Source organism: Merops nubicus, unplaced genomic scaffold (assembly GCF_000691845.1).
Source record: "Merops nubicus isolate BGI_N331 unplaced genomic scaffold, ASM69184v1 scaffold8424, whole genome shotgun sequence".
In the NCBI taxonomy this organism is placed as follows: Eukaryota; Metazoa; Chordata; class Aves; order Coraciiformes; family Meropidae; genus Merops; species Merops nubicus.
In genome coordinates, this window is record NW_008602237.1 from 3,981 (window position 1) to 18,824 (window position 14,844).

A 14,844-nucleotide genomic window follows, 5' to 3' on the forward strand; every position below is an offset into this window, starting at 1 on the left:
TTGCACATATGCACTGGAGTTTATAAAACATATTGTGATGAGCAAAGTATTATGCTATTTGTTGTTGATATGATTGAAAAGTTAGAGATAGTCTCTGTTAGCTTGTATAGTAACAAAATAGATTTTGTAGATGTTAATCAGGAAGAACTAGGCTGGTAGTTAAATTTTAAGGGCTTTATTTTAATAATTGCTCTCTGTTCACCTGCCAAAAAAAGAAAAAGGGGGGAAAAAAAAAAAAAGTTAAAGTAGGCCAGTCCCAGGCTTGCAATATGGTCCCACAGGTGGTTGTGCTAAGCGGCTAGGGGCATGCTGTGCTGGTTTTTGCACAATTGTACTATACTGGGTATTACTGCAATATACCTTATATCATGAAACCAAAATATTACTAGAATAATTTTAGAAAGTAGGTGATATTCGGACAGTGTTCCTGCATATTAGAGGATGAGTACCTGAAACTTCAAAACACAGACTGCATCATTTAACTTGGAGAAAATACATTAATAAGTTAATGGAATAATTAACATGGGAGGAAATTTTTCAGGGCCCTGCTGTTAGCCCAAATGTATTTTCTTAAAAAATTTTTTATTTTAAAATGGTGTAATTTTGTTAAATTTCAGGTTCACAGAACAATGACACCAAAAGACAGTTTCTTCTAGAAAGACTACTGGATGCAGTGAAACAGGTGAGAAATCCATATGTATTTGCACAGTGTACTCACTCTGAGTTGTCAGCACTAGCAGGAACTGTCTCTGCCCTTTCTTCTCTTTACCAGTCAAAGAAGAAATCTTGTATTTCACACAGTATTACTGAGTTTTTGTGTCTGCTAGCAAACAGCTATTATGCAGTATTTGTTTAACACTACTGTTGTTTGTAACATTTATATATAATAAGATAGAATATATAAATTTGTAATACATGACTGAACTAAATTGGAGTGTACTTGAAAGACTAAACTGGTTAATACTTTATGGTAGCAGCTTTTTTCTTTACACTAGGATTTTAATGAATGGTTAAAATACAGGTAAAGATGGATTTATTCATGTATGTATATATCTTGCATCAACCTGAAGTTCAGCAAGTAGACTTTCATAGACTGGATTTCATATTTTAGGAAGCAGAAGAGCGCCTCAGAAGTAAGCCAATGACATGTTTTATAAGGAATGATTCTTTTGTAATTGTAGCACTGAGCTGAATAGGAACAATGTTTATTCTTGTGGCTGTTCATTTAAAACTCAAAAGTAGTAATTTGTACTCAATTTAAGAGTTATTGAAAGACCTGCAGGTGTGTTGTTCTGGCTAGCAAGGATACATTTGAACTACAAGAGCAGTCCATTAGTGAACATGATGCTGTAAAGCATTTTTTAGCTGCAGGCTCTGTTTTCTAGTGATTTATTTTGCACTGCTTTCTTTTTTGTTATGACTCAATTATTTTAGAATATTGAGTTTGTTAGTGTGACAAAAATGTCTTAAAATTTGTTTATTGCAGTGTCAAATACGGTTTGGAGGAAGAAAAGAAATTGCATCAGACACTGATAGCAGGTAAAATAGTCTAAGAAACTTAACATGCTTAGATTATGTATCATAATGACATGAAATGTATGGCACACAATACTTGACACGCTCAAAACCCCCTCAGTTCCTTTTGCTTACACAAGCACTGACACGGGACTCTGAATTTTTCATCTTGTCACAAGTTTGACAGCTTAACAAAGAGTGTTCTTCTGCATGAAGTTACAAGCACTTAAGTGGCTGCAGAGTTCATGACAAAGCATTCAGTTCTGAGGTCTGAAGATGAGACTGGACAAACTTATGTTCCCTAAAACCTCTTTTAAAATGAATGCACATTTATCACCAATACACCTGTGTTTCCTGAGCTTTATGCTTGTGTCAAGTTTTTAACATGCAGTCATGAAAATCTTCATTCTTATTTTTTTTTAATTTCTGACATGTTTTAAACCTACTTTTCTTCCTTTTCTGTACTAAAAGTTGTTCCCTTTGATTAATGTAAGTCAAAAAATGTAATTTAATTCCTATTAGTTGTGTTTGTTCTTGCATATGACACATTGATTTCTAAGGCTTTTAAGAGGATGACTGGTGGACAGAAGTTGCAGTGCTTTTTGTGTCCTGTTCTTTTTCAGAATCTGTCCTATCAAAGAGTCTTGGATAAATAAAACAGCAGGATTAAAATGCAATTGTTTGTTGTCCTTTTACTTATGCCCTTGAAGTCTGACTCTGCCTTTCTGGAAGAATTAATTATCTGTTGACCATTTATAAATGATGCATAGAACTCTTTCTAATTCCTAGCCAAGTCAGGCTTTAGGAACGTGACTGATAGTGTGGTTTCATGACTCCTGGGAAGCCAAAGTTCCTGGTTACTGAAGGTGGGGAGGGTTCACGTGTCTCCGCAAGGTCCCCTACTTCAGCACTATTCCCTTCCACCACCTTTTTTAAGCAATTCCTGGTGATCATCCAATCCCCTCTGAATTTATTTAATAAAAGAAGAAATAATGCAAAAGAGTAACTTTCTACCCTTTTAGTGAGTAAGATCAGTAAAACAGCTGGTGAATGTTAGGGTTGCTGCAAGAAGGGGAAGATCACGCAGCTAGAAGCAATGGCAAGTGCCAAAGGGAGAAGAGGGCAAACCCATCTCCTTCCCAGAGCAGCTTGTAGTGGAGCTCCTGTGCATAAGTTGTGTGAGAAACTCCAGGCTCATCCTTCTCTGTGGCAGCTAAACCTCACTTTGTACTGTTGTCCTGTCCTGCTCATGGCTATTTCGGCCTACAGTGTTTTGGGAAAACGAGGGATAGTGCTCTGTTGGACTGGCCTAGTGGAGACAGCTGAATACAGGGGCTGTCGAGTGCAGGGTTTGTTGGACAGAAGCTGGTGGGTAGGAGGTAGTGTGGAGGTGCAGGTGGACTGAAGGGATGGTGGGGTTGAAGCACCCAGCAACTGAAGTGGATGTGCAGCTGTAGCTGCTGGCACAGAAGCATCAGCTAGAGATAGTTATTAAATCTTAGGCTATGTGAGACAATGTAATGATGGTTGCCTTTGTAGTAGATTGTATAAACTTGGCTAGAAGGACGTGTCTCCTATCTACAGCAAATTCTCTCTGCATCTAAAAATTCCACTTTGTTGCTCAGATTGCTTGAATAACTGCTTTGCTGCAGTTGTTTAGTAATTTGAATGATGACCTTTAGTATTTGTCTTCTAATAAACGGTGAGAGTTATGATTCCAAAGATATAATGCTGGCTGAATTTTTCTTATAAATATTTTCCTTACAATTCAGTAGATGTGCTGAGTAATGAATTATAGCTAGGCACTTTCAGGATTGAAAAGGAAGTGGAAATTAAATTAACAGATTATTTTTCCTCCTAAATTCCATGGTGTTTGAGATTGTTACTGTGCTAAATACAGAGATAATTTTGAAAATGGGAATATTCTGAGAATTTAGTTAAAATCCAGTAAAACCCATGATTCTCCAAGTTTTGTTCTCCCAGTGGTTATTTTGTTCTTTTTTTTTGAGATTATAATTGTTCAGAGTTCTACTGTATCTGTGTACACTAGACTTCTGCCTGTTTTTCTATATTTATTTTGTATACTCTCGTGATGCTATCTAGTAAATACGTTGTGTGTGTTTGGCATTGTAGAATAACTGTTTTTTTAAAAAAAGTATTTTGTTTTACTAGTGGCTAAATTTTCATGTAAAATGCTGCAGTTTTCTTGCTTTGATTCTCAGTGCACTTGGATTTTTAATAATGTGAGCTCTTTCACAGAACCTAGTTTCTGTTCTGCTTTTTCTGAATTTAAGAACTCAAGTAGATTTTTTTTATTTCACCTTTTTTTTTTGTCTAGGAGGAAATGTATCTGCTGTAATTTCCGTTTCTAACAACATCAGTCTTTTTGGCAAAAATTAATCACAACTGCTTCACAATCCTCCTGGGTATTGTTTGATTTTTAGTCTGCTTTATTAGTAAAGTTTTCCTAACATAGATATACTGGAAAGCATTACGTGTTAGAAGTGCTCCTGTCCAGGACAATTATGGTAATTATAGCTCTTTTTCTCTTGGAGATCCTCCTGAGATCTTGTGCTTCTTTGTGACCCTGAATAAAACTGTGCTTCTGGAATGCCAGAGCAGAGTCCTGAGCCAGTTTGTCAACTTTTTTTAAATTTGATTAAAGTATCTGTCTTTCCTTTTAGTAAAGAAGCTTTGGCAGCCATGTGACAACTTTCTTAAAGCTTAAGTTTTAAGTATTGTTTAATTAATGGCAAAAAAAGTAAAACTTGGAGAAAAAAAGTTTTCAAACAGATTGCCTTCATGTCTGTTACACATGAAACATTCTATTCCCTGTAGGTTACAGTAATAGTTCTTTCTTTGGCAGGCTGAATTTTAAAACTTGGCTGGTTTTACAATGTTTCTACTTGTGTGAAAAATGATTTATTAACTGGGTTTTGTTTAAAAAATATCAGGAAATATTTATAAATAGTATTGTAGAGATCTTCAAAATCTTCAAAACCTGAAGATTGAGCACGTCTGCAGAAAAATCTTTATTTTCCTATCCCTATAATTTTGGAAAGACATTAAAATCTGTTTGTTTTCCTAGGCTGAAATTACTGTGTATAAGGCTAATTAACAAAACGGTCTATTCGTTTTATAGGAAGTTATAACATATTTTTAGAAGATCTTTCATTGCATTTGTAGTACAAAGTGTATTTATGAAAACGTAATTGCATTATTTGAGACGCAGCTAATCTGAAGCTGAAGTAATACATCTGACAACCACTACAGCAGGTGACACTTTCTCAGATTGATTGCCAGCTCTTCTGAATGTAGTTTGTGCCTCAGCTTTGGATAGTCATGATGAAACTCCAGGTATAAGTAGATTATACTATTTACAAATAATGAGATTAGTGCATACAAGGGGCCTTTTACTGCATATAGTCGTTCACCTTCATATTCTCTGTTCAGAGATTTGGACTAAACCTGCTCTGTAGAAACATAGTTGATTGTTCTTTTCACGTGATTTCTTTAAAAACTCTGTTGTAGAGTCACTTGTTTGTGTGCTCAGTTTGAAGCTGTGTTCCAGCATGGCCTGAGGAGGAGCAGAGGATTGGCTTTAACAGCAGCAGCGATCAAACAGGCGGCAGGTTTCTCCAGTAAAACTGAAACAGGTAATTTGTTAATTGTAACTATTCTATTTTAAAGAGTAGATGAGTGCAAGCAAGGGATATGATTTTTAATGAAAGTTTTAAGCAGTGCACCGGACTGCAGACTGTTGATAGCATACTTAATATTTGGACTCTCAGTAAGCAGTGAAGATGATTATTACTTTCTTAAATCTGGTTTAATTTTAATACCAAGTTTCTTTAGAAATCACATTTGGAAATTTGCACTTCCTACAGTTCTGTCATGAATAGTATCACTGGCAAATTTCTTTTGAATCCTGGTAGGAATAAACATTGTGTAATTGTGCTGTTAAGTTTTTACTACAACATTTTCATTTTTAACCATGCCTTACTCCGGTCTTTAAGTGCCATATCCTGTACCTTCAGCTATGTTTAACTTTTAAATATTGGTGTCATTTTAAAAACAAAACTTACACTATTTATATTGGTTGGATTGTTTTTTATTTTATCTACATTTAAAGCAATATCCTTTATTTTTGCTGCCTTTTCTTAACCGGCGAAGTTTCCCTTGTTTTTTTATCAGAAGCATATGAAGATGTTTCTCTTCAATCACCAGTTTTGCTGTGGAGTCTGACACACAGTATCATTTTTCTTGATGAGGTACACATAATACAAAGGAGTGTCTTTCTGGCTTTTGAAACTCCATCAACCATAGCATGTAACAAATAGTGGGATTTGGTGTTTTGTCTATTTTTTTTTTTTTTTAATATATTCAGTGGTACTAGAATTGTTACTATGTTTTTATCTGCAGCCATAGCTTCCAGTTACACCAGACAACTGCATGTAATGGATATCACATTAACACAAAATGTGTAGATTGATATAATGGTGTTTTTATATTGCTGTAACAATGAACTTCTTTCCAGTGTATGATAGGGCAAAATGTTTGGCCTTCTGTGCTGACTTCCGTGCTGCTTTTCCTTTCTAACTGAGCCTCCAGACTTAGGGGTTTTTGGGAGCTAAAATAGTTACACTTTTAGAGAAATTGTTGTTTCCCATTTTTCCCTCTTTTACTTAGTGATGGACAAGACTCAACAGTTTGTGGACTCTGAGTGAAGAAGAAAGAAAAAATCAGCTGTTTACACAATCTTTACAGATTTTTTGGCTCTTCTGTATGCTGTTTTGTCCCATTTGTGGGTTTGTAATTGAGGATTAGGTACTCTGCAGTCTCTTTCAGCCTCCGGCTAGTTTCCATCTCTTTAATGGGTAGTGATTTGGTCATATGTTTTTTGTCCCCTGTAGCTTGCAACTGAGATGCAGAGAATGTTCTCCCTGTTATGCCCTTGCTCATCTGTGCAAACAGCGTCTTTAAATTTGAAGACATACCTATAATTTTTATGATTCTCTCTGTTAGTATTGCCAAGGGTATATGAAATTTTTGGTCCTGTCTTTTACTGGTTGTATTTAGAAAGATGCATCTCTGATACCTGGTATCTTTGTAACTATTTAGCTCTATGTTTGTGTGTGTCTTATTAGGGGACTTCTCTGTGAGGTGATGTGGACGAAGAGAAGAAAGGAAAGTTATCTATGGTTTGGGAATAGAAGAAGGAAGAAAACATAATTTTTACTCCCTAAGCTTAAGCAATAACAAAATGTGGCTGCTTTACAGCAAACTGAATACTTTACAGTGACTAAAAAGAGAAGCATTTTTTTTTTAATGGAAATTGCTGGGTTCCACTGCATGTATCTTTGCACATGAGTGTGTTGTTTTGTTGCTTGGTTGTTTTTTATTTTTTTTCCTGAAAGTGATTGCAAAATACTTCTATATTTTTATGAGTTTCAGGCACATGATTTATATTCTGTCTAGCATAATCACAGATGTCATCTTTTTCTTTAACATAGTGGAACACTGCTGTTCAGGCTATACATTCAGGCTTTGACAATTGGAAAATGAAATTGTTCAGCAGTGTTCTTTATTTGAAATTTACAGATATTTCATGACAAACTGTACTTTCAAACGGCTGTAAACAATGCCACATCATTTTGCATCTAAGAGCTTCAGTGTTTTATTTTGTTTTTCTTAAATGAAAATACAAGTTTTAAATAAAATCTCCACTAGTAGTTCGTTGGAACTATGACTTAAAAATCCTATTTAAAATATTTAATTAAAAAATATATATTCAAGTAAGCAAACTCCTAACATCAGTGTAATTTGGTGTTAACTGGTGGTGTGAGTGTTACAAGCATATGTACCTCCTTTAATCTTGCATTAAACAAGCTCAATAAAACCAGCAAACAAATCTGCATTCTGTCTTTAGTTTGTAACAATATCAGGGTCTCTAACTCCAGCTAAGGTTATCTGAGAACACTGTAGCTGATGCAGTCAGTATTCACTAAAAATTATTAAGACAATTTTGTTAAAAGATTCTGAACAGATCAACTCTTCCATTGCCTCTGGCTGCTCTGTCTCCTGTTCAGTTAGAGGTTCCAGGCTTACTGGAACATTTCTATCAGTAACAGCAGTAATAGTTCATAGCAGTGTTTTTTCTACATTCAGTCAGGGGATCATGGTCGAATTCATGTTGGAAGGGTCTTCAGGAGGTCTGCACTCCTACAGATATCTTCTGTGAGAGTAAATGAGGTTACTTAGGGCTTTATCTCTTTGGGACCGGAAGACCTCCACAAACTGCACAGCCTCTTTGGTCAGCCATGTTCCAGCATTTGACTGTTTTATATATCCACTCTGAGCCTCTCTCGTTTTCCATTACGCTTGTTGTCTGCTGTCCTGCTATGTGCTGATGTGAAGAGCCTAAATCAGTATTCTTAATGACTTCCTTGGAGGTACTGGAGGGCTGCTGTTAGGTGTCTGCCCTGCCTCTAAGCCTTCTCTTCTCCAGGCTGAAGAAAAATTTTGTCTCTGGTGCTGCCTGTTGCTGTAGATCGGTGTTTGTGCTTTGATGCTATAACTGTAGGATAGTAATATGCATTCACAGATAAGTAAACGGTGGCAGAATTATGGAGATAGTTTGTTCACAGCCTCATGGCAGATCAATACCAGGCATGGGAATGTATTTCCAAATTGTTGCTAAATCACAATATGTTTATAGTTTTGCTACTTTGCATATCATAGCTTGCTTATGAATAGTAGGACATTGTAGAGGTGAGGGCTAGTATGATAAAATTATTAGTGGCTGTGGTTAGAGTTGGAAATGATAGACTGAGGTTTATGGAATATAATCTTAATTTAATGATACTCTCAATTAAAAGTAATATTTCCAACTATAGCAAAGAACATTCTACTATGAGATACTCATGGCAAATATGAAACTGCTCTTTAAGTACTTCACAGAACAGACACTGAAATGCACAATGTCTGCAAATATAAATTCTTTAATTTTTTTTTTTTTTTGTATAAAAAAGCATTTGAACCGGGTTTAGACTGATCTCTGCTTGAGACTGAGCACTGCTCAGTGCTGATTAATGGTTGATGGTATTGCAGTTATAGGAACTGTGATATTAGTAAAGTTAAATACATTGTTTTCACAAAGTGATCAGTATTTGGATGAATGACATAACATTGGTGTCTTCTCTGCCTGCAGTACAATTGTACAGATTGTTTATTACTAAAATTAAAATTATCTTACTTGTGCTGTGAAAACTAATATCAGCAGTTAGGACTTCAGTAAGACTATAGAACTTAGAATATGGAATGCTTTTACTTTATTTCCATTGGAAAGATTTTCGTTAAAAATTGATGATAATTAAAATTTTGAAGCTTTTTAAAATCCTTGATAATACAAGTAATCAGAATGCCAGGAAACACTGAGTTTCACTCTCAGCATAAGGGGAAATCTGCTTGTTTTCTGTATTTCTGTAATATTTTCACTTCCTACTTCAGTATTGTTCCAAGCTGTACTAAGATGGAAAAGTGGATTTTATGGGTCACAAGAAACAATGAATCATTAAGCTGCTATCATCTTGATACAAATCTGGTATTTAAGGAATGCTTTTTTTTTTTTAAATATATGTGCATTTTATTTTTGAAATGCAGATCAAGTGCAATCATTTGAGTGCCCTTACAGGTTCAGTGGATCTCTGTATTTGCACGCTAGTGTGCCTGTGAGGTCCTAGTTCAGCAAAGTAAAGCTTTGCTTTTGCATCCTGTGTTGCCAATGCAGTGGTTCCTGTGCTTTGCGCATTTGTCTATTTTAGAAGAGTTTTGGGTTATTTTTGCATAGCTGTCACACCTATTTGACAAAACTTTTAATTAATGAGTCTGTCTGCCTTGTTATGTGTTCAGGTTTCTAAAATTAAAAACTTTGCCAATCTAGTGCTGTGTTTGACTTTCAGCAGAGATTATGAAAGAAACCCATACCCTCAAATGAGCATATTTCACCAAAAGAAATCATAAACTGTAGTAACAACCTATTCAAAGTCTGACTGTGTTCTCTTTATACAGCAGAGAGAAGGAGAAGTGTCATGGATGGTCTTTTCTTAAAATTCTTACTACATTAAAAAAGATGTAGTAAAGTGCTAAGGAAGAAGTGGCAGGATCAACTTGTTTTCATTCTTGCGTGAATTTTTTTGTCTGTATCTGAGGAAACTTTTTACCCATCTTTAAACATCTGCATTATGCTGCTTACAGTGAGATTGTGATTGAAAGCCAGCATAATATTTGAGGTGGTAGTGCACCATTCACTTGCACAATAGAATTATTTTCCCTTTTTTGCTAACCAAAACCAATGTTGAGCAAAGGCATTCATTAAACTGCCACAAGGAGTACCTGCATGTTTTCCTTGAAAGATATGTTCTAAGTTTTTTTCCTAATGCCTGGGTTTCTCAGATTTCTTTACTCTTAAAAATATCCTGTTTGCCTTAAATTCAGTCTTTTAATATGTTACTGACTGTATAGATTACCAGATTTCAAGCCATTCTAGTTATTTGAGCAATTCTATTTGCAACAAGTCAAAGCCACAGGTATGTTGTTCTTAATGTTTTAAGATACTTTGAAGAAATATGTATTTGATGCAATATTAGTGATTAATGATTGCCAAACTATACTGTATAGTAATGATTGAAGTCTTGCAGTTGAAATATCTGATGTTTTATTGTTCTTTTCACCCTGAGAAAATATTAAGAGGTGAATTGTAATAAACGCATCCTTAAAATATCTTCTTATTCAGTTAAGAAACAGGAATATGTAAAATGCTAGGTGTTTTAGTGTACATTTACAGCTGCTGATATGATTTTTGTTACCTCCAATTGAGAAATTTGAGACAACTGAAAAAACTTTTTATCAATATTTGGGGACAGGGCAAGGAAAGTATTTTAGTGGGAAGGGGTATTGTTGCCTTTTAAATGTAACACTTTTGGTTTTTAAAGTAACATAAATCTGTCATTTTAATGGCTGCAAATTCTGGAGCTGCCCATGTTGCAGTAAGACAGAGTTGTCTTTTGCAAAATACATTCCCAGCTGAACGTGTGAACCCGTCTATGAAAATACTAGCTTAAATGTGCTTATAAATGTGACTTCTATTTAAAAATGTGAGACAGAAACCTTTAATGCGCGTGTTTGGCTTTTTCAGTGAACTGTAAAGTTCTAATAGCCCAAGTTCTGTAGAAATAAATAACCTATTTAACTGGGGAGTTATATGAGGATGGTAAATGATTCACCTTTGTTCAAGGTTGCGTACCATTACCTGCTTGTTTTATACAATTATATGTAAATACATCCAGATATGAGATTAGTGTGGTTTTATGTGATTTTTATTTTTTTTTTTTAATTCCAGAGCCTGTGTTTTGGTATTACGTGAAGGAGGTGCTGAGCAGGCACGAGCTGCAGCGCTTCTACTCTCTGAAGACAATCAGCACGGATGCTGGCCGAGGCCGGGCCTGGCTGCGCTGTGCCTTGAACGAGCACTCCCTGGAGAGATACGTTCACATGCTGCTGGCGGACAGGAGCCGGCTCAGGTACGGGCCTTGACATCTGGCAAATGCAGAAAGAGTAAAAAAAAAAAGAGTGTTGGCAAAGGAAATATGGACATCACAAACCCCCCGACCAAACAACCCAACCCCACCGCTGTAATAATACACCATATGTATCGCTATGCTCGGGAAGCCACTTAACCTCATGCTTTGGTTCATTTTTGAAGTTTTTGTCAGCCATTGAGATAGTGGCTTGTGTCTCTGTTGACATGTGACCTTGAAACTGGCTTCCTTCTAGCACATGAGAATATATGCTTCTATCCTCATCTGCATTTCTATCCCCTTTCCTAATTCCCTTCCTTATTCTTTCAGGCTGTCCTCACTGGGACCTTGACACTATGCTTAGAGGTGCCCCTCTTACTACATTAATATAGTACACTATCACTCTTATCCATTCATCAATGGTAATTGCCTGTTGCCTTTTGGAGGTGCTACAACAGTCAAGCAGTAGGTAGCAACTACTGCAGATCACTTGGAGGTGGTTTTGTACCAGTTTGTGAACCTTCTTGTTACAGTTAATCAATAACTTACTAAACATAGTGAAATCCTAAGGTAGTCTGGATGTGCAAAATGCACTTAAGATGGTACGTAACTGAGTCCTGTCTTCTTCCTCATACAAGTTCAGCCTGTTTTCTTTTAGAAAATTTGGAGTATTTTCCTTGTATCAATAATTGTTGAGCTTGATCAAGTCCAGTGGATTCAGCCGGAAGGCATTCTTTCCCTTTGCATCAATTAATGGATGTACTGGATAAGATTATTGCTGGAACTGAGCTTGTTAGTACCTTCATTTTCAGTTTGTTCCAGTTCTCTGTAGCTTTCTTGCAAGACAGATTCTTATATACAATCAAATACAAACAAATGAAACAACAAAGAAAAACAAATCTGGAAACTACTGGATTGGTATATCACTTACTACTCTCACGCTTGTAGCAATACTTGCACAGTATCAGGATTATCAACAGTCTGTGTTGTACATGAAATGTTATTTCTAAAAAGGCTTATTCTAGAATATTTAAGATTGAAATGTTACTCAAATTCAAATGGTATTTACAGAATCAGTTTACATCCCAAATTCTTACATGTTTTGGAAACTTAATTGAATCTGTCAAAATTGTTTAATATAGGTGGATGGTTTTCATACTGTCTGTTTTTTAAGTAACTGAATACTGACAGAAAAAATATAGTATTTGCTACTGAAATGAACTAGGTTTAAAACAGATAAATGCATGTGTTCATAGTGAAATTCATATTAAATTTTTTTTTTTTTTGTTACATCCAAATTCCTAGCTGACTCTTAACCATTTAGGGTAACTGGTGAGGTTTTGGATATTGAAACAGGTCACCGAATGATAGAATAATAGATTGATTTGGGTCAGAAGGAACGTTTAAGGATATCTAGTCCATCCCTGCTGCCATGGGTAGAGACATCTTTCACTAGATCTCGTTGCTTGTGGTGAAGTGGATATGTATTCATGTATTCTAATATTTTATAAAATGGCTTGGTAATTGCAGTCAGCTAGAGTTACTGAAAAACTTGTGTATGCAGTATAGCAATAGATGTAGAGAAATATCGTGACTGCTAGTGTAGTATGAGCCTCCTTGCCCTGAGTGGCTTTTTTCCCCTAAAGAAAAAGCAGAGCTAAAACTGAAGATAAAACACTATTTCACATGTCTTTTGATAACTATTCAGACAGTTCTGTATATTTCAGGGCTTCAGGGAGATACTGTGACATATAGTTTGATCCATTATTGTACTCATACTTATTTTTCAGAGTTTTCATATCTTACAGAAATATATGTTAATATAGGACTGCATATTCTTTTCTTCTTTTTTTCTTTTCCAATTATAGTGTCTTCTATGAAGACTGGTCATTTTTGATGGATGAAGAACGTTCTAGTATGATCCCTACAATGGCAGCTGGTAAGATTTTCTCTTAAATGCTGCTGTTCTTGGAAAACCGTTTCATTTTTGGGATGTTTTATCTGTTTCTGGCTGCGAGGAGCTTCTCTAATGCACTCTGGTTATGTGGAGAATGTGTGTCAGATGCACATTCAGGGTGCAATAGTCATTATGGCAGTTTATTCTATGAATTGATGAACTGTTAAAACACAGGATCTGACCTTCCTACTGTTGAAAAGGCTTTCCCATAAATTTTCTAACTCTTGATCAGTAAAGGTTAACTTTAAAAACAAACAAACAAACAAACACACACCAAACCAAACCAAAACAAACCCAACAACAACAAAACAAAAAAACACAAAACAAAATCTAGCATGATTTAGAGAAACCAAAATGGGTTTTTCCTGACTAAAAAAGTGCAATGATGGACTTTTGTAGTAAGAGCCAAATTGCAGGTGAGTACATGGAGAGTAAGAATAAAGAATGATAACAGATAATTTACTTTTCTAGAGTTTGACCACAGAGTTCATGTATTATTAACTTCTATATACCTTTTCTCAGATACGTGGCCACATGCTTTCTTCTGGAAGTTAGGCTTCACAGGAGTTTTTGTTAACAGAATATAGGAACCAACAGATACTAAGGTTGTAGTGAAATGGATTTAAATAAAAGGTTATAAATAAATGAGTTCACAGTACTTACTGTTTACTTAATGCACAGCTGAACAGCCATCAAGATGAATTCAGAACTGATTGCATCAGCTTGAGTATAATCTAAAAAAGAATGAATGGTACATGAAAGAATAAGAATTCCTGCATGGAGAACTGTGGGAAATTCTAGGAGAAAATATTTTACATGTCATAGCTTTGTTAATTTTTAGGATGTATGTTCATAAGTTTTCTATGAAGTATATAGTGGGGTTTTGGTCTGTTTCCCCCCCTTCTTTCTTTTATCTGAAGGTCTGAACTCCATTCTTTTTGCAATCAACATTGATAATAAGGATCTGAATGGGCAGAGTAAATGTGCACCCACCGTATCCGATTTGTTAAAGGAATCAACACAAAATGTAACCTCATTATTGAAGGAATCCACTCAGGGTGTTAGCAGCCTTCTTAGAGAGATAACTGCATCCTCTGCTGTCTCCGTTCTAATAAGACCCGATCAAGACGCTGACCTGCTTCCTGTTCTCTCAAGGAGTGTCAATGCTGGTAAGCATTTTTGCAACGTTAGTGTCATTCAGAAACATGCATTTTTCAATTGTGTTTAAATAACTTTTTCAGTTAAATTTAATGTGCTGTTATGAAACAAAAACCTTAAAAGTGTGTGCAGGACACATACAAACTAGTTGAGTGTGGAAAAAATATGAAAATTTTTAGAAGTACTGGTGTGAATACTGAGTAATAAATGTATATTTTAGCTTTCTGGTACCACTAAAAGGGAAGCTAAACTATCTTATTGGTAAACCTGGGTCTCAGTTTCTTCTTCTTAGAATTATGCCTTGCAGATCCTGATGTAATGATTTTTCGTTTTTAGTGTTTTCTTTTGGCAGTTTTGTTTTATCAGTCAGAAATACATGGCCACTTATCTGTTTTTTATTTATTGGATAAAAATCTTGCTTGTAGTGTTTTTCAAGCAGTGCCCGTGTTTACAGTCTGAATACCTATCTGGAGTAGGTAGTTATCAGAAAAGAAGGTTTACTTATACACTCTTTTTACCTTTAAATGTGTTAGTGATGCAACCACTGTTTAGGATGTTAGTTACTAGTAAGGACCTAAAGTCTTAAAACTTGAAATTAAGCAAGCAAGATGTGATACTCATTATACATTTTTAGTT

General features: G+C 35.4%; 1 protein-coding gene across 1 annotated transcript in view; it reads left to right on the top strand.

The window, feature by feature from the left end:
• Positions 1 to 613: 613 nt before the first annotated feature.
• SNX29 (sorting nexin 29) overlaps positions 614 to 14,844 on the top strand; it is a gene marked incomplete at its 5' end in the record, with an annotated part of 113,785 nt that continues 99,554 nt past the window's right edge. Inside the window, 6 exons of the mRNA XM_008938282.1 lie at positions 614 to 682; positions 1,487 to 1,539; positions 5,047 to 5,171; positions 10,916 to 11,096; positions 12,962 to 13,032; positions 13,971 to 14,219. Of these exons, the coding sequence (XP_008936530.1) occupies positions 614 to 682; positions 1,487 to 1,539; positions 5,047 to 5,171; positions 10,916 to 11,096; positions 12,962 to 13,032; positions 13,971 to 14,219 (748 nt within the window). The remainder of the gene's footprint in view (positions 683 to 1,486; positions 1,540 to 5,046; positions 5,172 to 10,915; positions 11,097 to 12,961; positions 13,033 to 13,970; positions 14,220 to 14,844) is intronic.